The sequence below is a fragment of the Moschus berezovskii genome, chromosome 27 (assembly GCF_049115385.1).
Source record: "Moschus berezovskii isolate FMDL1 chromosome 27, NW_MosBer_1.0, whole genome shotgun sequence".
NCBI classification, from domain to species: domain Eukaryota; kingdom Metazoa; phylum Chordata; class Mammalia; order Artiodactyla; family Moschidae; genus Moschus; species Moschus berezovskii.
Genome location: NC_142486.1, coordinates 42,177,694 through 42,203,405, shown reverse-complemented (window position 1 = coordinate 42,203,405; position 25,712 = coordinate 42,177,694). Strand labels below are relative to the sequence as shown.

Here is a 25,712-nt window from a genome sequence, read left to right as displayed (position 1 = left end):
TTTACCTTCACCTGTCTAAAAGCTCTTCCATCTTAACAGGAACCTCTGAATAATGTATAGTTTTCATTGTCATCAGTTTGACACTTTTTGTCTTTTACTGAGAGTATTTGCTCTATTTATAATGTTGATATTTCAGTGTGTGGACACCGTGTTCCTGTTTGTTTTCTGTCTGACTGACCTATTCTGTGTTCTTTTCTCTTGCTTCTCGTAGAAGTGTGAAGTCTTTTTCTGGTTCTGTACTCCTCTGTCAGGTTGTTGGGAGTCCATTCACAGATAGAGCGTGTGTTTTACATTCAAGTCTAACTTAGTACTCTTACTGCCTCCCTGACACGACTGTTTCCTCCTTGTCACTGTTACCCTTTAAATTGTTAGATATATTTCTGGCGTTAGCATCATTGTTTTGTAGAGTTAATATTTACCCTCACAGTTACCTCATTGTTGGTCTTTACTTGTTTTTTATATTTCTGTCAGAGACGACTTTTCTTTTTCCCAGAGCACTGCCTTAATACTTTTTAGTTCATGTCTGTGGGTGATGAGTTGTCTCATTTCCAGTTGCCCTAAAAGTCTTTATTTTGCTTTCACTTTGGAAGAGTGTTTCTGTGGGGTATAGAATTCCAGGTGGGTGGGTGGTTGTTTTTCAGCATTTTACAGATGCCAGTCCATTATCTTCTAACTTCCTTGTTCTTGAAAAGTCAGCTCTCAGTGTTGCTGTGCCATTCAAAGCCACACCTTTTTTCCTCTGAGCGCTTGAACATTTTCCTCTTGCCTTATTAGGCACCCGCAGAGCTGCTGAAAGCAATGTGTGGTTTTCATTTTTGAGTCAATGGTCCGATTCTTGAACCAAGTCTTGCCACTGTCCCTGTCAGTCAGTTCAGTCGCTCAGTGTCTGACCCGTTGCAACCCCATGGACTGCAGCATGCCAGGCTTCTTTGTCCATCACCAACTCCCGGAGCCTGCTCAAGCTCGTGTCCATCGAGTCGGTGATACCATCCAACCATCTCATCTTCTGTCGTCCCCTTCTCCTGCCTTCAGTCTTCCCCAGCATCAGGTTCTTTTCCAATGAGTCAGTTCTTCGCATCAGGAGGCCAGAGTATCAGAGCTTCAGCACCAGTCTTTCCAGTGAATCCTCAGGACTGGTTTGCTTTAGGATTGACAGGTTGGGTCTCCTTGCAGTCCACGGGGCTCTCAAGAGTCTTCTCCAACACCATAGTTCAGAAGCATTGATTCTTTGACATTCAGCCTTCAGTTCAGTTCTGTTCAGTTCAGTTGCTCAGTCGTGTCCGACTCTTTGCGACCCCGTGAATCACAGCACACCAGGCCTCCCTGTCCATCACCAATTCCCAGCGTTCACTCAAACTCATGTCCATCGAGTCGGTGATGCCATCCAGCCATCTCATTCTCTGTCGTCCCCTTCTCCTCCTGCCCCCAGTCCTTCCCAGCATCAGAGTCTTTTCCAGTGAGTCAACTCGTCGCATGAGGTGGCCAAAGTATTGGAGTTTCAATGAACACCCAGGATTGATCTCCTTTAGAATGGACAGGTTGGATCTCCTTGCAGTCCATGGGGCTCTCAAGAGTCTTCTCCAACACCATAGTTCAGAAGCATTGATTCTTTGGCATTCAGCCTTCTTCAAAGGCCAACTCTCACATCCATACATGACTGCTGGCTTTGACTAAATGAACTAGTACTAAATGAGCTCCTGCATAGCTTTGGCTAAATGAACCTTTGTCGGCAAAGTCACGTCTCTGCTTTTTGATATGCTGTCTAGGTTTGTCATAGCTTTCCTTCCAGGGAGCAGGCATCTTTTAATTTCACCATCTGCAGTAATTTTGGAGCACAAGAAAATAAAGTCTGTCACTGTTTCCACTGTTTCCCCATTTATTTGCCATGAAGTGATGGGGCCGTATGCCATGATCTTCATTTTTTGAATGTTGAGTTTTATGCCAGCTTTTGCACTCTCCTCTTTCACTTTCATTAAGAGACTCTTTAAGTTTCAACCCCTGTAGGCGTTTCTTATTCCCCTTTCTGTCTTTTCTCCGCCATGAGGGTCCCCGTTTATAGTTTTTAACAATGTAGCTTAACAGCGGGCTCCTTCGATATATTCTATCCTTTTTCCCCCACATATATATGTTTTTTAACCGATCCATCCTTCAGTTCACTGATCCTCTCTTCAGCTACGTCCAATTTGATGTTAAGCCCAGAGACTTGAGTTCTTAAATTCAGTTCACTGTTATTGTAAAGTTCTAGAATCGCTTTTGATGCTCAGAAATTTTTCCTTTTTTCAAGTGTATTTTTGAACCGGTGCCGTTTGCATCTGATCCCTCCAGCACACCTCTGATATGCCGATCTACACTGATACCTCTGGATCTGTTTCGGTTCTTTTTCTCTTGCTCGTATTTGTTGTTACACCCTTTTTTGCTTTTTTGGTTGCATGTTGGACATTCTGGATGGAAAACCCTAGAGGTTCTGGTGATGCTGTCTTCTCCAGAGTTTCCTCTGACGCGGACCTCTAGTGGACACAGAGCTCTCTGTTCACTCAGGGTTTGAGTGACTTGAGGCTGGGGGGGTCCTTGTAAGCTCAGTCTCAGCAGCCTTACCCCACCGTCCCCCCGACCCCAGGGAGGAGCCCTCCAGCGTCTCCGTCTGGAAGCCTGGGGTGCCTCCCAGGGCCCCCCCCTTCTCAGCAGGTCCTGAAGCCCACCCCCTGTCTCCTGAGCATCACGAGGTGACTGATACTCAGCACTCAGCCGGTTTGGGCTGTGTTGGGTACATTTTCTGTGCCTCCCTTTGCTTGGGGAGCTTGGTCTCTATCATCCGGACTGACTTGTGAGGCCTCCGCTCAGATTTTTGTCTTCCCAGCCCAAGGAGCCGTCCAGAGCTGTGTTAGCCAGTCCCCTCTGCCTGACATTTTCCCTGCCTTTTCTTTGCAGAGTCAGCTTTGTTCAGATGCCCCGAGGAAAGGAGCGGCCCTCTCATTCTCCCGCTCCCTCACTGGGCTTCCCTTCTGTTTGAAACCTTGGATTGTGGCTGCCTAAGGACCTCTGGCTCAGACTGTAAAGCTTCTGTCTGCAATGCGGGAGACTCGGGTTTGAGCCCTGGGTTGGGAAGATCCCCTGGAGAAGGAAATGGTAATCCACTCCAGTACTGTTGCCTGGAAAATCCCATGGACGGAGAGGCCTGGTAGGCCACAGTCTAAAGGGTCGCAGAGAGTCGGACACGACTGAGCGACTTCACTCTCACTTTCAAGGACCTCCTTTAAACTGTGTTTAGCTTTGCTAGCTCTCGGTGGGCTGCCCTCCAAGCTGCTTGCGTTTGTAACTGGGAGTGGGACGCCCTGGGTGTCTTCTCTTATCTGAAGCCGCATGTAACAGTCACAGTAATTGTATTGATCATCTTTATTTGCTACCAGGGTAAACAAGAATCAGGGGTCCTTGCCTAGTACCCACGGTTGTTGTGTTTCTGATCAGAATCCCCAGCTTTCGCGGGCTGTTTCAGTGCCACGTGAACTTGTGAAGGAGGTGGAGCAAGCGGCGCATGCGCCCTGGGGACAGAGGAGCCGGTCAGGTCACTTCCCCTGCCCCTGCCGGCCCAGGGCAGGCCTTGTGACGACGGGCTGCTGGGGGTGGAGAAGGCTGAGGAGGGAGGGGTTACGTGACCTGTGTTCTGTGACGTGGTCACATGTGGGTTATCTTTTTCAGTTTGAAGAATTGACTGCGTTTAGTCTTCCCTCCAGTTTCATTTTAAGGTTGAAAGTGAAGATTTTATTCTCGAAGTTGAGCGCAGTGATTTTACAGTCTTTTTGAAAGCAGTAGTTGAGGTATCAAAAAGACATCTCAGAGAACTCCAGTAGATAAAGCCAAAAAAAGAGAACGTGTTCAGGGTGAACTGCGGGCGGGACCCCAAACTGTCCTCTGTCTCTCCCAGAGTCTGTAATTGCTGAGATGGGTGGATATAGGACCCCAAGCACCCCGGGGACTGAGGTCCTCAAGTGACAGCAGAGGTCCGGGCTGAGCCAGGAGCAGTGTGGCCTGTGCCCTGGCGAGTGGAGAGCCGTGAGGGTGGGAGCGGGGCCAGGAGACGGGGTGGGAGACTCGGGGGCGGAGGGAGAGGCAGCACCTGGCGGGGTCTGGGAGGCGCTGGCTGCCGCGGCTCGAGTCAGGGACACCCCGGACCTCCACTGTGCAGCCCCCACGGGGCAGAGTCGTCTGGCAGCCCAGGGTCGACGTTAAGAGGGCGAGTTCGCAGCAGGTTGAATGAACCCCTGTACCCACTGTGGGTTCATTTTCAGTGCCTGGAGCGAGGTTGGTCAAGCCCTTGCTGAGCTCGAGTGAGGGAGCCAGTCAGGGAGGACTGAGCTCAGGGTGAGAGTGAGGGGCGGCTGGCGCGGTGAGTCCTCCTCAGCTGGGTGGGTTCTGGGGACGCCCTTGAGTTCAGGGGTACCCTTTCAGAAGCCTCACTGAAGGCTTGTTTCGGGGGTGGAGGGGGCAGAAGCCCACTTGGAAGACGTGCTCACGCCTAGCGGTGGTGGTTTCTGAAGCGGTTTAAACTGTTCGGTCTGCCTGTGACCAGTACCTTGCAGGGTCATGTTTGGCAGTGGGCCTGAGCTGCGGGCACGGCCTGCCTTCTCCCGCACCCCACACTCCCCTGCCGTCTTTCTGGCAGCCCCTCCCCCCGCCCTGCACCCTTGATGGTGGGCCTGAGCCCAGCCCCCTGTCACCACGGAGCCCCTTGTGACTGAGTGGGTTCTGGTTCCGGGCTCCTGGGAGACGTGCTGCGGGCAGAGCCTTTGTGCCATTTCTCCTTGAGACAGTGGTGCTGGTGGTCGTAGTGTGAGAGCGGTGTGTGTGTGAGAGAGCGGTGTGTGTGAGAGTGGTGGTCGGAGTGTGAGAGCGGTGGGGATAGCTCAGGAGCTGAGGTATCCTCCCGTGAAACAGCAGTTGCCCCGGGTGGGGGGCTGCCCCCATCCGCGAGGATGGGTCGCAGAAGGGCCCGCCTGTGGGCGTTATTCCAGTGCTGCAAACCCAAAGCAAAGGCCAAGACAAGGAGGAGCTTGGCCTCAGACCGAGTCCTGGAAGCAGAGGGCCCTGAGGTGAGAGCAGCCGGGGGCTGGGCCTGTCGGATTGGCCCTCACCCGGCGAAGCGTTGGGGTCGTGTTTCCTTTAGTTAGCCTGGTTGTGGGCCCTGCCGGGCAGGGCGTTTTGACCTTAGTGGGCAGGCTCGACCCCAGCAGGTTGACCTTGTAAGAGGTTGTGCAGGTGCTGCGCGGAGGATGGGCGGGGGCCCCACAAGAAGGGAAACACTGGCTGGAGGAGTCTCTGGGGCACGTGGACTGAGCTAGAGAGTCAGTCCTTGAAGCAGAAAGGCTAAGCCCCTTAACGTCCCCTGTCTTACAAAGCACAGACCAGTGTGTCCGGGATTTTAATGACGGGTACCTACTGCTCACATGTATAACATACACCCTCATAGCTTCACATGTCTACTACATGCCTCTTACAAGTGTAGGGCACTGTTCTGGGTGCCGAATACTCAGTATGTAATAGGGGATACGTAGCCCAGGATTTTTGTATCTGTGCCAGGGAAAACAGAAGAATGAATGATGCCATGTGGTTCAATTTGAGCAAGTTCACCACGTGGACGGCCCCACGTGCACGCAAATTGTGGTAAAATACATATAACATGAGTTTAACATCTTAACCAGCTTATTGAATGACTGTGTGACTTCAATGGACTCAAGCTAACAGATGGCCTTGGGGTGCCATCGGCCTTTTTCCCAGAGGAACACTCCAAAGCCTGGTGGCCTTGTAGACCTTACCTTTCTTCTTCGCTGTCCCCAGTGGTTCTAGGTCACGTGTCTGTGTGTCGTTTAAGAGTCTCTTCATCCACTTTGTTGTTAGGTTTATGTTTAGGAACGTCTCTCAGACGTCCCTGGGTCTTGAGAAGGCAGGCTTGGATTCTGGGTTCTCCCTGGCTGCGTGCCCGCCAGGTCGAGGTGGAGGCTGACGGCCGGTCTGAGTTGTGGTGGCGTGTGTGGTCTTGGGGTCGGCGGACCTCCTCTCCTCTGGGGGGCAGGGAGGCCCTTTGTGTGGAGCCTGGAGAGACTCGGCAGGGTCAGTCTCCAGTGTCTCGCTCTCTTTTTCGTCTGTGTTCGCATTTAGTGAGTCTCGTAATTGTTTCCTAGAAGTCTCCAGCTTCTGACGAGGAGGTAAATGTATACAAGAAGCAGCTCCTGGAAAGGGAAGAAGAACTCGCCGAGCTCAGAGCCGAAAGAAAGAACACCAGGGTCAGTAGGGGGATTCTCACGTGTTGACATTTGCCCCGCGAGGGTCACCGCTGGGCTCCGTGTTGCTGACTTTAAACTCTGTCTGCTTTTCAAGTCATTTTTCACATCTTCCCACTGAGCAGATTGGGGTGGATCAGTTTGGGGTTCTCATACCTTGCTTCAAATTTATGATGAGAGATAATGTAATTTTAGTACATGTGAGGGGGAGTTCTCTTCACTTACATTTTTGTCCACGCTCCACTTTGTGTGGGATCTTAGTTCCCCGACCAGGGATTAAAACCCATGACCCCTGCAGAAGTGTGGAGTCTTAACTACTGGGCCACCTGGGAAGTCCACTCTAACTTTAGACTGAACTGGCGGGATTCTGACGTGCCTTAGCATGGTTTCGGCTTTAGAGTGAGGCTGAGAGGAGTTCCCGGCCCTGAATGCATGAATGCAAGTATGAGGTTGAAGGTGCTCCTTTGTCCCCGCCCTGCAGCTGCTGCTGGAGCACGTGGAGCGCCTGGTTTCCCGGTACGTGCCGTCCCTCGAGATGACGGCGGGCAAGCAGCAGGCGCAGCCCCCAGCCGGCATGACCAGCGAGTTGAAGGTGCTCAGAGCGCTGAAATCGCTCTTTGAATACCACAAGGCCCTGGATGAGAAGGTACCAGCCACCCGGCCTCCTGGATTTGTACACTTGCTGCCTTGTTAGGTGGATGATGCATGTATTTATGTAACTAGTTGACTCTTGAGCTTCTTGAATGCTTGTAAATACATTTTTTCTGTAAGAAGTCAGAGTTTTCCATGGTTAAAAAGCGTCGCCTGCGTACATGCTCAGTCATGTCCGTATCTTTGCGACCCTGTGGACTGTAGCCCACCACACTCCTCTCTTCATGGGGCTTCCCAGGCAAGAATAGTGGAGTGGGTGGCCATCTTCTACTCCAGGGGATCTTCCCGACCCAGGGATCGAAGCTGCCCTCTTGCACTGGCTGGCGAAATTTTACCACTGAGCCACCTGGGAAGCCCCCAGTTAAAAAGTATTAGTTGGCATAAATGTCTCAAGATTTATTCTATTCTGTATATCAGTTTGCAGTTAAAAACTGGGCAATAGAATTTAATTTAGGATAACATTTTGTTCTCTCAAACTTAGAATTTAAAGCTGTTAACAAGCAGCTTTTCTTGATGTTAAGATCAATGAGAGCCATTAAAGATATTCTGTTCCAGTAGCCATGTATTAGGGTGAGTATAGAATGAGGAGTGCACTAACGTGTATACACACATCAACACACAGTGACTCGACCCCTTTTATTTGAGTTGAGAGAGTGGTTACGTATAGCACTCGAAAGGTGTCGTTTGTTAGAAGAATTAGGTGCTACACATAAAGAGGTAAGTTTGATCAGTCATCGTGTAATTTCAGTTAAGGGTTAGTCGTTTGTATCCTTTCATTTTAAAAAAGTATGAAGGCTGTAGTGGTGGGCATCACATGGTATTTATCTTTCTGATTGAGGACCCGCCCACCTGGGGTATTTTCATGACTAGCAAACTAGACTTATAGCTCAGAGCTGCAGGATCTCTTAAGCACCCCTTTGTCCAGGAGAAGACAAAGTCTGACTCTAATCACCCGGTTCTAATCGGGATGGACAACATCACCAGGGCACCATGTAGGTCTGAGCGGCCGTGAGGGTCCTGTGAGCTCCCAGAGTGCAGAAGGCAGTTTTGACCTCGCCGATTTCCCGGAAGTGCTGTGTTCCCTCCCTCCCAAAACAAGGCTGTCAAAGGCTTCCTTTCCCCTTTAGAGATCGTCCGACGGCTCTGAAAGCCAGGAGCCAGACCTGGCTAAGATGCGCGAGCTCCAGGAAGTCATAGACAAGAAGTCGCGGGAGCAGAGGCAGATGAAAGAGCGCCTGGCAGCCATCTCTGCCCACGTGAGAGAGCTGGAGAAGGACCTGGACAAGGCCAGGAAGAACGTCCTCAAGTCTGAGGAAGTGAACACGAAACTGGAGCGGGATGTCCGCGAAGTGAGTGACGGCGGCCGTGTCTGTTGCCCTGAGGTGGCTGTGGGTCCCTTGTTCTCCCGGTGCTCTCAGCCTCGGGGTGGCTGCGTGAACAAGAGCAGAGCTCTGGCGAGACCATGACAGGCTGCCTCCCTGCCTCTGTGTCGAGGTCTCTGGGGTAGAAGAGGCCTGATCCCGGCGGTCCGTTGGCAGTGGACCAACACGAGGGGAGCCCTTGCGCTGCGCTGCACCCTGGGTGTGGACTCCTCATTTCTACAAGTTCTGGGGGGCCCAGTGTGTTCCTTTGAAAACATTCATTTATCCATTCATTCCTTTCTTGGCATGTAGTTGCTTTACACCGCTGGGTCAATTTCTGCTGTACGGCACACTGAATCAGTCATGTATATATGTATATCTCTACATATATCCCTGCTGTTTAGATTTCCTACCCATTTCCTTCACCACAGAGCACTGAGGAGCCTTCCCTGTGCTGTGCACTAGGTCCTTACTCGCTGTTGACTTGATGCGTAGTATCAGCAGTGTATATATGCCAGCCCCAGTCTCCCAGTTCATCCCCCCCACCTGCCTGTCGAATGTATTCCTGACGATGCTGAAATTTCCTTCTGATCCGCTCAGGCGAGTCTGGTGACATTTGTGGAGCCCGTTCTCTCGGAGAGATGGGAGCATGCTGTGTGGGCTCTGCCGAGGCAGCTTGCCTGGCCGTCTTCTCTGGTTTGCTGAGGTTCCGCTCCTTGACAGGGAGGGATGTGTGACAGTGATCCCGGCGGTCCGACCAGTCGAGTGGCGTTTGCTCACCCTCAGGTCCTCAGGCCCGAGCTGTGTAACTGTGTAGAATCCTGATGTTTCTGGCGGTCGTGTCTGCGGGTGTCATGATTTATGAGAAACTACCTCACGGTGGTTGTGAAAACAAAAGAGTGCTGGGGGTTCAGGCCTCCTCCTGTGAGCCTCACCTCTCCTCTGGACGCAGACAGACAGCGCCCACCCTGCCCCACCCCTCCCCCGTGACACCGTCTCAGACAGAGCCCCTCCAGCATGTGTTCCAGCAGGTGTACTTGTTTAGTAGCTTGGTGTGAGGAATTCTGTGTGAGAACTCAAAACAGAAATATTTGCACATGTTTGTATAACCCTGTCACACTACTCTTTGGCAACAGGAGGAGATTAGGTGGCAGGGTTTAACACGTTGAGAATTCTGGAAAAAGCGTTTTGAAGACCTTTCACTTTTAATGTTAGGACTTGGCCCACATTGGTTACTTAGTGACTGCGGAGGGACCTGAAATGGATTTTGAGCTGGCGGACAGGAGTCGCACCAGCAGCAAGTTCTGGTCCTGGTGTGAGCATTTCATACATGTGGTTTAACTCTGCTTGAGAAGGCTGCTTCCAGTTGTGTTACACTTTGACTTCTGTTTCCACTCGTTAATATTCTTACTTTAATTTTGAGGAAATTGCATGAGATTTTTCCAACTGTTACCCGAGGAAACAAGCCTCAGAGCTCCCTCTTGGGTCTGTTGACGGTCCCTCCCTGTTCTGGGTCAAGTCTGCCTGTATGGTGTAGCAGACAGAGGTCCTGACTTCATGCCAGATACCTTCCCTCCTGGAATTCTTGCAATAACAGGGTAGTTTAGTATACTTTTTGTTTGCTGTTTGGGTTTATTATATAACAAAGAAGCTTGGTAAACTGAGTGGCCGGATAGAACATTCAGACAGATGGGTGCCCATCGTGGCCAATGTGACCTTTGAGGTAGGCGCGTTTTTGCTCACGGCCGAGAAAACTGCCACGTCTAGGAGTTTAATTTTGAGGACGCTAACTTTCTGTTTGATTTGAAACTTAGGAGTTAGTCCAGCTTTGTTACTCCTAAGTGTATCGGAGTGTTCCATGATAACGACTTAGCTTTTCTTCTCTGCAATGCCCGGTGTAGGCCATGGCCCTGAAGGAGAACATGGAAAAGATAATCACTACCCTAGAGAAACACTCCCTCGCCGCCCAGCGCGAAGCTGCCTGTGTGCATGACTTCAATGGTAAACTTGAAAATGAAACCGCAGATGAGGATTCTGTGCATCGACAGGTAATGGCCTTTACTGGGCTGTGTCTGACTTTATAGCATTGCATTACTGAGGAGGGAAGGTAGAGACCTTTTCGTGTGACTCCCACGTTGGAAATCAAGTCCCCGTGTAAAGTTCTTATGACCCTAAAACATTGCGCTCAAAAGCACATCATGGTAAATCAGCTGTACTGGAAGGAAATGCATTTTTTAAAAATTGGGAGTGACTGCAACTTCCAGGTTTGAATTATTTGGGACTTGGTTTCACCATTTTGTGGACTTCCTCTCCTGACGCCCTTGTTTTACTTGAACGTGAATCTGTTGGCTTGTTAGCGTTTTTACTGAAAGAGCAGAGAACAGCAGGGAAATTCAGGGCAGCGGGCTGCCTGTTGAGAACTGGGTCACTGTGACAAAAGGCAGGGTTAGAGCTCCGGTCTGATTAGGGTTTGTCCTTCCTATGGTTTGGTGAGCCTTACTCGCTCCTGTTCCTGTGTGGTCTCAGATAATCAGGACTTAACCAGGAAAACCAAATCTGGCTTCTCTCAAACAAAGCGAGTCGGGCCGGTGTGTGCCAAAGTGTATCATTGGCCCCACCACAGAAATAAAGCACTAGAAAGTCATTGAAATGTATGAGGTGGAATGCATTACGATATACAAAATAGTGGCTGCCAAAGGCAGATCAGAAAATACTACGTACCATATGCTATTGTTTTCTGAGGGTTTTAAAGCCTCACGTGTCAGTACTGTCCCCAGCATGCCTGTGTTCTTGGGCCTGGACTGCAGAGCCTCAGACGCGGGCTCCCAGAGGGCAGTGGTTCTGACTCCCATAGTGAGACCCACGGTGAGGCGCCCTCCCCGCTTAGGCAGAGAGCTCAATGTCTCCCGATCAGGGGTGCCCTTCCTTACTTTCAGAACAGCTGCTCAGAGGCTGTTGAGCTCGGGATGCTGTTTATGACTAAGCCAGTTCAAAGTAAACTTTTGTTTTGCTTTAAAAATATTTGAATGCTGATGCCTTACTGTGGAAGCTGTGAGAGGTTTTGTTTCCTTGGGCTCAAAAATCACTGCAGACGGTGACTACAGCCATGAGATTAAAAAATGCTTGCTCCTTGGAAAGCTATGACACACCTAGATAGCATATTGAGAAGTAGAGACATCACTTTGCCGACAGAGGTCCATATAGTCAAAGCTATCGTTTTTCCAGTAGTTACATGTGGGTGTGAGAATTGGACCATAAAGAAGACCGAGCACCGCAGAATTGATGCTTTCGAACTGTGTTGCTGGAGAAGACTTTAACAGAAAATAACCTGTTTTTTAATTTTTTACGATGGAAAATTTCAAACATGCACAAAAGTGGTATAATCATATACCAATTCTATAATACAGTATAATAAATACCCATGACCCAGCAATTAGCCTCAGCAATTTCTAACACAGGGCCAATCTCAAACAGATCATTATACAGTAGGTCCTAAAACAGCTTTTTAAACCATGAGCTTGATGCTCATTTTATAAAAGACAGACTTGCCAACTTTGTTATTACATTTAGAAATTGCTTCAGGTAATTATTTCCAGTTTTTTAATATGAATTTTCATATTGGAAAAGATCCTGATGCTGGGAAAGATTGAAGGCAGGAAGAGAGTGGGTGACAGAGGATGAGATGGTTGGACGGCATCACCAACTCAGTGGACATGAGTTTGAGCAAGTTCTGGGAGCTGGTGATGGACAGGGAAGCCTGGCATGCTGCAGTTCATGGGGTCGCACCGTCAGACACGACTGAGCAAGTGAACTGATCTGAACATGAATTATCATTGGGAGAAAAGCTATGACCAAGCTAGACAGCATATTAAAAAGCAGAGACAGTACTTTGCCACCAAAGGAACACCTAGTTACAGCCATGGTTTTTCCAGTAGTCATGTATGGATGTGAGAGTTGGACCGTAAAGAAGGCTGAGCACCACAGAATCGATGCTTTTGAACTGAGGTGTTGGAGAAGACTCTTGAGAGTCCCCTGGACTGCATGGAGATCAAACCAATCAATCCTAAAGGAAATCAGTCCTGAATATGCATTGGAAGGACTGATGCTGAGGTGAAGGTTCAATACCTTGGCCACCTGATGCGAAGAACTGACAGATTGGAAAAGACCCTGATGCTAGGAAAGAGCGAAGGCAGGAGGAGAAGGTGCGACAGAGGACGAGACGGTTGGATGGCATCACTGACCCAATGGACGTGAGTTTGAGCAACTTCTGGGAGATAGTGAAGGACAGGGAAGCCTGGTGTGCGGCAGTCCATGGGGTCACAAAAGAGTCAGACACGACTGAACAACAGCAGTCATTTCAAAGAATTCAAGTGATGTTGCATGTAAAGAAAAATATGTGAAGGTCTATCTCCACTGGCTTTTTTCCCAAAATGAATTTTCTCACCTTTTGCTTTATAACTTGAATTCCTTTTACCCCCTTAAACCAGACTCAGGCTTCTGTTTATATACTGGGAATTTCCTCTACCAACGTGTGTGTAAGCCGATCCCCTTTAAAGTCTGCTTGTTTCTGAGTGTAAATCTGCTTGTTCCCCGAGCTCCTCCGACAGGTAATGGCTGGTGACACTAAGGTCCCCCAGGCGCTCAGCCAAAGAGAAGCGTTGGGAGTGACCTTTGACAAGTGAAGTCCCTGCCTCCCTCTGCACCTGCCCATCTGCTCTGGTGATGCTCAAGAGCCCAGCAGAGGTGGCCGTGGGAAGGGACCGCCTCGGGAACCAGGGCAGAGGCCGCTGACGTCGCGGCTCCCCGGTGCTTATAAAAGAAGGACCGTACTTTGCTCTTGAAGTCTATGAGTTTTTGTTTTTCCTGTTTTAGATAAGGCAGGGAGAAGACGTGAAGGAAGAACACAATAAACCCTTATCAGATACCATGGATAAGCTTGTGTCCGAATCAGATGAGAGGCTTCAGCTTCATCTGAAGGAGAGAATGGCTGCTCTGGAGGATAAGGTGAGCCAGCCCCATGGCCCCTTTACAAAGAGGCCCATCTGGCGTGGCCTATCCCGGCCTGGTCTGTGTGTGGGGAAAAGCTCCAGGACAGGAGTTGGAAAACTGTTCCCAAGAGGGCCCCAGAGTGAATGTCTTTACTGGTTACGAATGATTGAGTAGCAGCATTTCATGCCAGTCAGTAAGCGTGACAGCATCCACAGGCAGTGTGTAAAGGAACAGACGTAGGTGTGTGCCCACAACCCTTACAGAAAGCATCAGTGAGCCGGATCCACCGATGGCCCCAGTGTTAGCAGCCGCCGTGCTCGAACTTTCTTCGCGGTCCACCCTCACCCCTTCATTTCTTTCTTAGGAGTTTATTTCTGGGGCTTTGCTGGCAGTCCAGTGGTTGGGAGCCCCCGGGGGGCTGCCCTGCGGGGCGGGGCACACCGCCTGCTTGCAGAGAGCTGGAGACCAGGCAGGGAGGGGGACAGTAGAGGCCGTTCTCAGGGAACTTTCAGAGACCCGCAGCAGGCGCTGCAGGGAGCCCTGGAGGAGGAATCTGCTGGTTGCCGTTGTGCGATTTGAAGGCGCGGGAAGGGAGAGGATGTGCTGACCGGGCTGATGGGGGTGAACCCATAGACAGCTGGTTCGCTGGAGCGGAGCAGGAATGATGGCAGGTGGTCCTGGAGCCAGCGAAGGGGGTGACTCTGCCCTGGGGAGGGGTCGTGACGAAGACAGGGGCCGAGGGCACTGACCCCGGGGGACAGGGAGCCAGCCAGCCAGCTTCTCGAGGCTGCCCCTCAGTTGCTTTGAGGTCATGTCTGGGAAAAGAAGGCAGGACCTGGGTGACAGTGGGGCCGGGGGGACATTTGCGGAGAGAAGGGTGTGAGGTGTGAGAGCGGGAGGGCGGCACGGGCCCCACAGGCACGCTCCCGTGCGTCTCTGAGGACAGAGCCGCCCTTGCGGTGCGAGGGGCACCGCCCAGAACAGCCGAGGGCCTGTGCCCCGAGAGGAGAGCCGCGGCGGGGCTGGCCCTCCTGTCCCCTGGCTGCCCCTGCTCGCTCCTGTCTGTGGGTGTTCAGACCAGCCTGGAAATCGGAGGGCTGGGAACCTGCGAGGACGGCCCTCCCTGGTGAACCAGTACAAGTGATGAGAGCTGAGGTGGACCCAGCGGCTGCGGAGCTGAAGGATTGCTTTTCCTTCTTTTCCTTCAGCCTGGCTGATGGGGGCATGGATGTATTTTTCTAATGTTTGGTTTTTGTCTCTGACTCCATCAGCCCTCCCTTGTGAATAACCTCATAGGATTGCCTTCTGTCCACGCTAAGTCACCAGGCCTGAGTGTCACCAGGCCATGTGGGAACTGAATTCTCCTCCTGCCCGTTTCTTCAGTACTGCTCGCTTGAGAGATGGCAGTGTCTCCTAAGCATGGCCCATTTATCCTCAGTCAGGGCTTCCATGTAAAATTGTGTGCAGTTCCTGATAGACTTGAGCTGCTCTGAATGTCGCTGACGAGACGTGGTCCTCTCGTGCCCAGGTGCAGACCCTGAAGGAACAGGGCTGGGAGCGCGCGCAGCAAGCCAGCGTGCTGGCCAACGTGGCCCAGGCGTTCGAGAGTGACGAGGGCGTGTCTGACGGCGAGGGCGACGGGGTCACCCTCTTCACCTCGGCCACTCACCTGTCGCCCAGCGGGCAGGTCGATGCCAAGACTCTGACTGTGACGCTTCAGGAGCAGCTGGACGCCATCAACGAAGAGATCCGGTGGGTGCGCCTGATCCCAGCTCCCCGGAAACTCGGTTTCTCTGAGGAGCTGTCTTCTTAGAGAAGTCTGAGTGTTCCATAGTAAGAAAACTGACTTCAGGTCTGCCTCAAGAATTTTCAGTTCCAAGATTGCCCTTGATTATAGAGCTCAGTCAGCCAGGGCGTTCTGTCCACAGTGTGGTGTCAGCAGTCTGTGGGGGGCGTTGTGGGGTTTTCTCCCTCAGCTCTGAGCCCCAAGGTGGGTGAGGTGCTGAGGCGGTGTCCCCTGCGGCCCGTGCAGCCTCCAGCACTGAGGGCGCACCCTCATGTGTCGCTCAGAGCCTCCCACGTTCTGGTGAAAAGCCGCCTGGATCAGAAAAGCTGGGGTTTTGGGGTTGGCAGATTCCCACTCAGATCTGCATTTTCCTTCTTCACGTAATACAGTGTGAAGATTGGCTTGTTGGAAGACAGTGGTCCCAGGACATGTGTTTGAGTTTTTCTCATCTCATCAGTATATTTAAGGTGTTTTCTTTAGACACCTTCTTGGCAGTTATAACATTTTACAAAAGGGGATAGAATCCAAAGGCCCGCCTGGTGGTGAGCAGGGGCCTTGGGCCTGGGTACAGCCGGCTGGCTGGGGGCCCCGAGGCCTGCCTGGTGCCACACCCGCACAGCGGTTCCCCTGTCCCGAGTCCACGTTCAGAGTGGCCGCAGGCCGGCGACCCTGCACAGGACCCGGCAGAGCTGCTGCTCAGATTGTTCTCGTCGCGTCAGCTGAGGCCGAGGTGCCCGTTCCTGTCGGCCGAGCGTGGGGAGCCCGGGGGAAAGGCAGGGGGTGAACGGCACAACCAGCAAACGCAGGTGGTGCCGCCTGCACTTTTGACGCCATAGACAGACTGCTCTGTGGGCCGTGTTTGAGCACAGACGAGCTCAGAAAGATTGTCTTTCCCCGTCCCCGCAGGAAAAATGGAATGACCGGTTATATATTAGTAGTCTTATTTTTACAGCAAGTTGTCAGGTAAAAGTGATTTTTCCTTATGCAACAAGTTGACTTGATGTAAATGGTAAATTCTGTCCATCAGCTTGTTATCAACAGTGGAAAACTTTCAGGATGTATAAGCAGAAGTGCAACTGGAGAGTTTAGTTCCTGTGAGAATCTTGTATTTTAATTTGAAAGTCCTTTTATCTGCATAATTGAGTGTTTAAACTGCTGTGTAACATCCTCCACGGCACATGAGGGGAGAAGAGCAGTAACCGTGAATTCTAGGTTAATGCGGCACATTGGCATGAATCCAGAAACTCACACAAAGCTGGGGGAGAACGTCATCAAGTGATGCGTCTGTACATATACAACCTCACACACAAAAAAGATCAACTCAGCACTTCATCTGGTCTGGAGACTTGTGTTTAGAAACTCCAGCTTGTTCGTGCATCGCTGTTTTGATCGTACAGAGTTCCCGACTCCCAGTGGGAAAGACTTGAGGCACTGACGTGCATGTCTGCCCTGAGAGCAGGGAGAAGGTAGAGGTTGTCAACGTCAGGTGTCCCCTCACAGGGGGAGAGTCGCCACCCAGGCCCGTCAGAAAGTTAGAGTAAATAAGGGAAATCAAACGTGAATGATCGGGGCCACCTGGTAAGACTCAGTGCTAAGTTATTCTAAGTTTGAGGATATTCAAAAGAGGGAAAGTTGAACCTTTGTGCTGAGATGTTAATTGAGCAAGTGTTCCTGGAATTTGCTAATCGTGACACAGAATGCCAGCCCAAATGTGTTGTCCAGACACACTCCTCTGCTGACAAAGGCGGGTGACGGGTTTTATTCTATTTTAGGTTGATCAAAGAGAAGAACACGGAGCTGCTGGCCGAGGAGACTGAGAGCAGGGTGCGCAGGGGGAGCTTAGGCAACCTCCGTCGTTGTAAAACAGAGAGCTCCCTCAACCTGGATCCGGCCTCCTCGCTTGCCGGCTCCTGCTCGCCCAGCAGTGGGCGCTCCAAGCCCCAAAGAAGGCGGCGCAGCCCTCCGAGGGAAGTAGACACGACTGGGGTATGTGTCTGCCTCCTCCCTGCCGCGTCCCTCCCCCAGCACACTGGTTTTCTTTTGTTTGTTTGTTTTTTCTCTTTTTACCCAGAAGAAAATCAGATACATTTGCTATGCTCAGAGGTCTAAGATTTTTAAAACTGCCTAGTCTGTAATCATTCCATAATGGCACAGTGACAGATTAGTCTTGATATTTGGACCACTGGCTTAGCATGTCATCATGAACTCAGTCAGAGCCTGCCTCAATGTACTCAGCACATTGGGCCTGGCCTGTGCTGGGCACAGCAGCTGCAGGGAAGTTTCTGTTCTCAGGGAGCAGGCAGCTTTGTGAAAGTAACCATGGGCAGCTCTCATGGCGTGTGCAAACCGTGCCACACATTTTCCACTGGGGATGCCTGGCTGCAGGGTGCAGGGCATGCGGTGGGAACAAAACCCAAGAATCTCAACTGGTCTGCTTGCTGATGGGCCTGGCCGCGCGCTCAGGCCAGCTCTGCGTGTGAAACCAGGTTAAAAGCCGGGGGCCCCAGGGCCCCAGGGAAGAAGTCGGGCTTCCTCACTCTTCCGAGTCAAAAAACAGGATGACGACCTAGGGCTTTTGGCGACAGAGTGTGTGGCTCTAAAGCACGTGTCCCAGCTTGCTTCCATGTTTAGCTTAGGTTGTGTGAGTGCATTGCTGTTTACCCCATGAAACCACGTGTTCAGCACTGCTTTGTAAGTGCACTTGCATTATCACCTTTTCCCGTTACCACCCGTTTCATGTTAGCTACACTGTTAGTCAGCATGTAATTAAATTCACTGTGAATCATTTTCGCGGCATGTGAAGTGGTAACTAGTCCACGCTGTGGTCTTTTGACACGCTGTTTTTATCTTTTGCATCATTGGCTAAGTAGTTGAAATTTAAAATTCTTTGACGGTTTCTCTGTGGGTTCATGCTTGATTTCTCTCCGAGTATCTGTGAAAGAACAGTTCTGTCTGTGTCTTCCTTGCTGTTGGAGTTCTCCGATGTGTGTCTGCTGTCGTCACTGGTCTTGATTTCTTGTCTCATCCTCTGTCTGCGTAGTCGTTGTCAGTGGGACCACGGTCCGTCAGTCGTCAGTCAGCCGTCGTCCGCCCATCCCCCTCCCCTCCCCGTCCTCCCGCTGCTCTGGTCATAGCGGTGCTGTGCTCCCCAGCGTGTGTCCCTAGTCGGGTTTGTGCTGTGTCTTCATGTCTCATTAAGCGATGTGTTTCCCCCATAGCAGTCAGTCTGAATTAGCGTCTCACTATGCAGTTACAGGAGAAGGCAATGGCACCCCGCTCCAGTACTCTCGCCTGGAAAATCCCATGGACGGAGGAGCCTGGTAGGCTGTGGTCCACGGGGTCGCTAAGAGTCGGATGTGACTGAGCGACTTCACTTTCCCTTTTCACTTTCATGCACTGGAGAAGGAAGTGGCAACCCACTCCAGTGTTCTTGCCTGGAGAATCCCAGGGACGGGGGAGCCTGGTGGGCTGCCGTCTGTGGGGTCGCACAGAGTCGGACACGACTGAAGTGACTTAGCAGCAGCAGCATGCAGTCACAAGCATAATGTAGATGGATCCTAAACTACATAACATGTGTACTTCATAAATGAGATGATCCTTACATAAAGAAATGACCCTCTTAAGTGTAGATTTAATGGACTTTTGACACAATATCCTTTCTGTGTTGGTGCTTGTATTTAAGACTCTCAATCTCATCAGCTTTAGCACAGTTAATGTCTCTCTTAGACTCTGTAAAACAGTATCTTCTGTGGTTAATAAAATGTAAAGACTGCCCCTGCTATTATGCTAGCTTTCATTCTTACATATTTTCACAGGGAACCTGCTTTAATGAATTTATTTTGAGAAGTTTTAAATCAAATTCTATGTAAGGATTTTACATTAATGTCCAATAAGTGGTTAGATTTGTTCAATGTTGAAATAGGTATTATGGTAACTTCCTCATCAGTTAAATTACTAATTTAACGTTGAACATGGTTTTTGTTGAGAGAAACTAACTGATAGAGAAGTTTGGCTGAGAATAGACAACTGTTAAGGCCCTTTATTGTACAGAATGCTGTGCTTTATTAAATCATGATGTTGTAATGGAATTGTATCTTCTGAGTGATAATTGATAGTGTTTCTCTAGTAAATCTTCAGTAGCTTATTTAATTTCTGTGGTCAAAAAAAAAATGTTGTGTTTCCAGTTACGTGTTCTCTAAATCTTCATCTCACTTGTATGTTTGCAGTCTTTTTTGCTTTCCTGTCTTTGCCTATACTGATTGACTTTTTAGCTTCAGAGTCGCAATAAATGTGGTTCCTCTTCATTTCTTTGCATGCGTCTCTCAGCCTAGTGATTTAAGGAAGCATCGTTGAAAGGTAAACTACTTAATACTTTAGCATGCCTTTGTTTCTCTGTGAAGTGTTAAATAGTCCTTGTCATTTAATGTGAGTGAACACTATGTGGTTATGTACTGGTGAATAACTGACGTTTTAATGGAAGTCATGAAACTCACCCACCACGTAGAATATGCTGATGATTCTGTTGGAAATAGGTCATTCGTTGGGACAGTTGTAACAGTTTGCCTTTCTCCCACTTGTTTGCCTTCTAATCATCTCATGCTTATTTATAATAGACATAGTATTATTGGTTATTTTTAAAATTTTATTTCCTTATATTTTTGGCCATGCTGCACAGTTTATGGGATCTTAGTTCCGCAACCAGGGATCAGACCAACGTCCCGGCAGTGAAAGTGCCAAGTCCTAACCTCTGGACCACCATGGAATTTCCGCTCAGTGTTTTCTTGAAAGACATGACTGTTAGATTTTCTTAAAAGGCATAGATGTTAGATTTGCGGGAAGCCAATTTACTGACGGTGGGTAGCAGTGTGCAGGAGACTCTGTGCACCGGGCACCGTGTCGAGTGCTTTCCGAGCCTGTCATCTCATCCCGCAGACACCCAGGTGAGGTCCAGGCTGCCGTTATCCCCATTCAGCAGACATGGACACTGAGGCTGAGAGAGGCTGGGCACCGTGCCCAGGCTCGCACACACAGCAGTGCGGTGCAGACTGGTCTGATCAGAGCCTGGACGCGTACCCGTGGTCCCGTCCAGCCCGCTTTCCTCCTGAGGCTCTCGTGTCCATCACGGCATCCCTGATGGAGGGAGCATCAGGAGGGAGCTCGGAGCCGCTCCCCTCGGAGGGTCACTTGGATGAGCCCCTGTTGTTGGAGTCCAGTGCCCCGAGGGCTGGCCTTCCTCGTCCCTCTCCCGCTCCCAGCCCGCTGACCGAGCACTCCTGGCGCCTTCCCGCAGGCCTCGGGCAGCCGTACTCCAGTTCAGGCAGCGCCGTCACCCTGGGGTGGGTGGCCTGGGTGTGCCGCTCTGTCAAACCCCAACATGGACCAGCAGTAGGGGCCCATATGTCCCCTCCCCTTTGCACCTAACTCACATCTCCCTCCCCATTCCTCTGCTCTAGGTTGACACAAGATCACCTCTTAGTGAGGCCTAGGGGTGCTGTATGGAAACCACAGCGAGCAAGTTACACTCGCACTGCGTGTGAGCACTTCAGGGTGTAGCCCCCAGTCTGTGTGTTCCCGAGAAATACAAGCCAGACCCGTGGTGTTCACATGGAGGGGTTAGGTACCTTTTCTGTGTTTCTCTGGTCGTGATGGGTTCCAGTAACCTGCATCGTCACTACAGATGCTCTTGGGTGGTGGCACAAGCAGTGTCCTTTCCTCCTTCAAACAGGAAGGTCTGGACGGCTTTGCTGAGAGGTTTCTTACTCTTGCAACTGGTGCTTCTGAGCAGCGTCTGGTGATGAGCACAGTCCTTTCAACAGGGCAGTTCATGCCATGCAGGGTTCACGGTGCTGGCACCGCTCTGCCCTCCTGCCCGGCAGGGCCATCTGGTTGTGGGATTCCAGGGAGGGCAGAGCCCGGCTGCAGGGAGGCTCTGGTCCGGGGTCTCTGCACTCAGTCGGGGGCTCTCCTGCCCCATAGCCCTGCCTCTCTTGAACAAGACAGTCCTTTAAGATGGCGTTAAGCTATGACAAGGGTTTCTTTTGTACTTGGGGGAAAGCATAGCTAATAGATTTTCAAATAAGTTTCTGGTTATAATGTAAAACCTGTGAGATTGCCTTTTCCGACAGTCTTTTGTTTCCCAATTTTACACTGACCTCATTCCCTCAGCTGCCAGCTATCCCGGAAGAGGTAGGAGACATCGAAGGCACAACCTCGACCCCTGCCTCGCCGCAGTCCCTTCAGCTGGACCAGCTGCACCCGGGGGCACTGCACACAGCCAGCCACGAGGCCATCAGGGACGCCTGCAAGTAAGGGGCCTGCGCGCCTTGGCATCAGTTTCAGGAGCCCTGCGCCTCTAGTCTTGAAAGAGTTGCAAGGATGATTTTACAGGAATCCCACTGGGTTCGGAGCCTGTGTTTAGTGGTGGACTTCAGGTGCTGGGGCAGGAGGGCTCAGTGACCTCAGTGATTTTAGGAAAGGTCCATCTCAACAGATTGACTCCTGTGGGAGCTTTCTTCCTGCTCTTGCTAGAGGTCTGCCCGGCCCGGGGTGCGTTCCTGATGGTGGCGGCCCCTTGCCTCTCGGGTTCACCCTTGAGGGTCCCTCCCTTTTCCTCAGGGGTCTCCTCTCAGGAGACTCTGTCCACTCCCGTGACTGACACTGTCCTCATTCAGACCACCACCTGCCGAGCTCCCGTCCTGAGCCAGGCAGCACTCGATGGAGGGCACGTGTGGTCTCCTGACCAGCAGCCCTGCATGGTGTCCGTCGCTCTCCCCCCACGGCCAGGGGCGGTCACCCTGCGGGAGGCAGGGGGACTGCCCAGAGCGGAGGAGATCGTCCTCTGGGAGTGTCGTCACCTGCCGAGCAGCGACCCTGAGGGAAGGTCGGAGCGCCCTCTGCACCAGCTGGCCTGGAGTCAAGCCCTCCTTGGGCGAGAGCTAGAGGCAGGGAATTGCAGCTTCCCGAGGTGGTTGTCTGTGGCCGGGAGCCCGCATTGCTCGTGTGGAGTGTGCTTGGTGAAGGAGACTCCACGGTCTGCTGCGAGGTTGAGGCGCGGGTGTTGCCGGGTGCCCAGTTCTATCAGTAGGTCTTGTGGACTGGTGTGTGTTTGCACGAGGGTGCCGGATAACGGTCGTTTTCTCTCCCCGAAGCTTGACAGGCTCCCAGGACAGCCCCGGGAGCAACCCCAGCAGCAGCAGCAGCAGCCAGGACTCGCCACACAAAGCGGCAAAAAACAAAAGCATCCGGTACTCCATCAGCCGCATATTTCAAAAGAAGTAAAAGGGCCGGCCTGGACACCCCGGCAAGGAGGCATTAGGACCAGGTGGGTGCTTCACCGTTCAGAGTTAGGGGGCCTGCAGGCATGTCCCTTCTGTGTCTCCCCCGTCATCCCCACGAGGCACCTGTCCCTCAGGCTGGGGGTCCTCCTGGGAGCAGGAGCGGAGGAGGCGTCTGTCTTCTTGGTGGGTCTGAGATGATCTGATGAGTTACTGAGTGGTTGGGTGGATGGATGGATGAATTCGTCAGTGGATGGGTGGATGGATGAGTGAGTGGATGGATGGATGAACAGATGGCTGGCTGGATGGGTGGTTGAAGGGAGCATGGAATGAATAACGCAAATGTTTCTACTCCAATGCTAGAAACATATTCTCCGAAATTGCTTGAGTAGGAAGGAGCAGGGCAATGATTGTTTCCTCCAGAACAGTGACAGGTGTTTGGAAACGGTTCAGTGCTCATCCGTGAGGGGTGAGGTACAATCTGTGGACAGCCCACAAGGAACAGCCCCCTCCTTCCTGCCACCGTCCCCACCCCCCGGAGCTCGTCAGGGGTTCTGCCCACGGCTCCCGCCCCACCCCACAGCCGCGCGGGTCCCCCTGGGGGCTCCTCAGCACACAGTGTGATCACCAGGCCCCCACCGCGCTCGGCGCCATCTCCTGGAGGGCAGGGTGTGTTCCTGCCTCTCCAGCCAGATATTTGCTGAGTGTCTTGTTTGTGCTGGGCGTGGGATGTACAGGGGTAGGTAACGCAGATGTGGTCTGGAGCACAGTTTAGGGGCGAGAGGGGAAAAGGAGCAGGTTATTACATCTCTCCCTGTTATTCAGAAATACAGCGCTGCGAGGGATGCTGCATTGACTGTGCACCAGAGGCTGCGCGTGCCCCTCAGCAAGCAGGGGCTGCCACCTCCCGATTTACAGAGGAGACATGGCCCCGCGGTTAGGGAGTGGTGAGGCAGGTTCACACCCACGCGGCGGGACCGGGCACTTTGCCGAATCCCCGCCGCCTCTGCAGTGGATGCAGCAGGAATGAGATGGTCCTGTGGCATCACTGGTTCAGTGGACGTGCGTTTAAGCAAACTCCAGGAGACAGTGAAGGACAGGAAAGCCTGGAGTGCTGCCGTCCACGGAGCGGCAAAGATTCGGACACAACTGAGCGACTGAACTAAAACCTGAGTGTGTGCTGAACTGCTTCAGTCGTGTCTGAGACTCTGCAAGCCCAGGGACTGTCGCCCACTAGCTCCTCTGTCCAGGGGACTCTCCAGGCAAGAATACTGGAGTGGGTTGTCATGCCCTCCTCCAGGGCATCTTCTTGACCCAGGGATCGAACCCCCGTCTCTTGTTATCTCTTGCATTGGCAGGCAGGATCTTTACCACGAACGCCACCTGGAAAGCCCCAGTGAACGCTGACAACTAGGAAATGCAGAAAATAAGGGCTGCTCCTAAGTTAAACCAGAAGAGCAGCGAGCACAGTTTGTAAAGAGGGAGACGCAGGATGAGCAACAGCAGTGCTGACGGAAACAAGCAGGGATGCGCTCACCCACATAAGGAGAATACCTGTGCCATTCTGAAGACGAGCCCGTCAGTCCTCGGAGGGACAGTGGAACCGGAACGGAAACCGAGGCCATGGTCAGCAGTGCCCACCCACACGGCCCAAGTGGAGTCGTGTCACTCACCGGGCTTCCTGCGTCCCCAGAGCTGCCGGCGGTAACATCCCTGAGTGCTCGGCCAGGCAGCATCCCCGAGTGAGCTAAGACATCACTGCTCTCCTTCCGGTGCTGCTGCGGGGCCCTCTGTGGGCGGCCACCCTCATCCCCTGCCCTGCCACCCTCTGGGGCCCGGCTATCCCCCGGGATCTTTTCAGCCCTTGAGCTTGGGTGTTCCCAGCCCTCTGCCATGCAGGACTGGGACGCAACTCAGGACTTGGGCTTGAGACATCACGGAGACCGTGAATCTGGAAGGACACCGCCCTGGGGTCCATGAGGGAGCAGGAAAGCAAAGCCCCCACGGGGAGGAAGCAGAGCTGGGGAACGTGCCCACAGCCACCACTGCCTCCTGCACAAGTGCCTCTTCTTTGCCTCTCCTTGACCTGAAAGAAACCCCAGCTTCTGCTGCTCCGCAGGTGATTCCTAAAAATGCACCTCCTGCAAGAGCTATTGTCCTGCTGCACTGGGGCTGCCTGGGTGTGCTAAGGAGCGTCAGAGGAGTGGGGTGCCACACCTCATCCTGGAGGTGGGGGGCCTGATACTGGGAAGGGTCTGATGCCTGGGGAGGGTCTGAGGGTTGGGGAGGGCCTGATGCCGGACTAGGGTCTCATGCTGGGGGAGGGCCTGATGCTTGGGAAAGGTCTGATGCGGGGGGAGGGCTTAATGCTGGAGGAACCTCTGATGCTGGACTAGGGTCTGAAACGGGATTAGGCCCTGATGTTGAGGGAGCGTCAGATGCTGGAGTGGACCTCATGCTATGGGCAAACGTCTGATGCTGGGGGAACCCTCTGATGCTGGGTTAGGGTCTGATTAAAAACCCTGTAATAAAATATCTTCGGGCCCACATAACAAGTATCAACAGATTAAAGATTGCATTGAGTTGAAAATGTAGTCTCCGTTGTATCGTGGACGCTGTCTAATCACCTGTAGAAGTAGTGGGGGTAAACTAGAAACACACAGAGGAGTCAGTCCTGGGATGGCGGCTGGTGCCTGAGCCCCTGCCCCTCCAGACACCCCCACCCCCACCCCATTCTGGGCTTCAGGGGCTTTGAGAATTCAGAGAAACACGGAGGACCAAGCAGATCAAGGAGAGATCTCTGTGGCGGACTTTATTCTGACATATAGCTAAAAGCTGCTGGTAAAAATGCCCCAAACACAATCCAGCTTTCTAGCTGAGAGGGGAACAGAACAGAGCAGACAGCCTCCTGCCCTCAGAGCGGCTCGAGCAGAGCTGGGCCCCCGGGCCGGCCCCACCAGAGGACCGCCCAGAGCAGCACCTGCAAGGGAGGGTGGCCCCTCAGCGGCGGCCGAGCCCCAGGTGCCGGTGCACCTCCGTGAGAAACGCTGGCCTCCGCACGGAGAGGCACAGGGCAGGGCAGCCTCGAGAACCCTGACACCCTGGGCTCTGCTCCCTCCAAGATCGTGCACGCAGGGCATGGCTGGCAGGACTGCCGCTGTGGGAGGGACACCCGTGCGCATGGATGTGCGGGAGCCTCGGGCCGTGCTCTGACCAGTCCGGTGCCAGCCAGGTGCCAAGGTCATGTTCTCTGCTGCTGAGGGCTCTCCCATGCCGACCTCCAGAGACCCGCTGACCCTCCACTCCCAGGGCGTGGCCTCCGTGCCCCCGCGGGACCAGGCCGGCCAGTACTCACCCCGAAGCTCAGCAGGAGCAA

At 52.3% G+C, this 25,712-nt stretch overlaps 1 protein-coding gene across 11 annotated transcripts in view; it reads left to right on the top strand.

Moving 5' to 3' along the window:
• LOC129545172 (liprin-alpha-1-like) overlaps positions 1–24,926 on the top strand; it is a 37,491-nt gene extending 12,565 nt beyond the window's left edge. For 2 of the 11 annotated variants that reach the window (XM_088833149.1, XM_088833148.1), the window contains exons 2-12: positions 2,929–3,178; positions 6,177–6,278; positions 6,757–6,921; positions 8,054–8,275; positions 10,189–10,335; positions 13,160–13,291; positions 14,805–15,028; positions 16,835–17,048; positions 21,228–21,367; positions 22,211–22,383; positions 23,695–24,926. In XM_088833149.1, the coding sequence (XP_088689275.1) occupies positions 6,811–6,921; positions 8,054–8,275; positions 10,189–10,335; positions 13,160–13,291; positions 14,805–15,028; positions 16,835–17,048; positions 21,228–21,367; positions 22,211–22,340 (1,320 nt within the window). In that variant the 5' untranslated portion in view covers positions 2,929–3,178; positions 6,177–6,278; positions 6,757–6,810 and the 3' untranslated portion in view covers positions 22,341–22,383; positions 23,695–24,926. Of the gene's footprint in view, positions 1–2,928; positions 3,179–6,176; positions 6,279–6,756; positions 6,922–8,053; positions 8,276–10,188; positions 10,336–13,159; positions 13,292–14,804; positions 15,029–16,834; positions 17,049–19,333; positions 19,409–20,515; positions 21,205–21,227; positions 21,368–22,210; positions 22,384–23,694 lie in introns of those variants that run through there. The other 9 variants (XM_088833143.1, XM_088833150.1, XM_088833145.1 and 6 more) reach the window with 7 other exon arrangements.
• Positions 24,927–25,712: the final 786 nt, after the last annotated feature.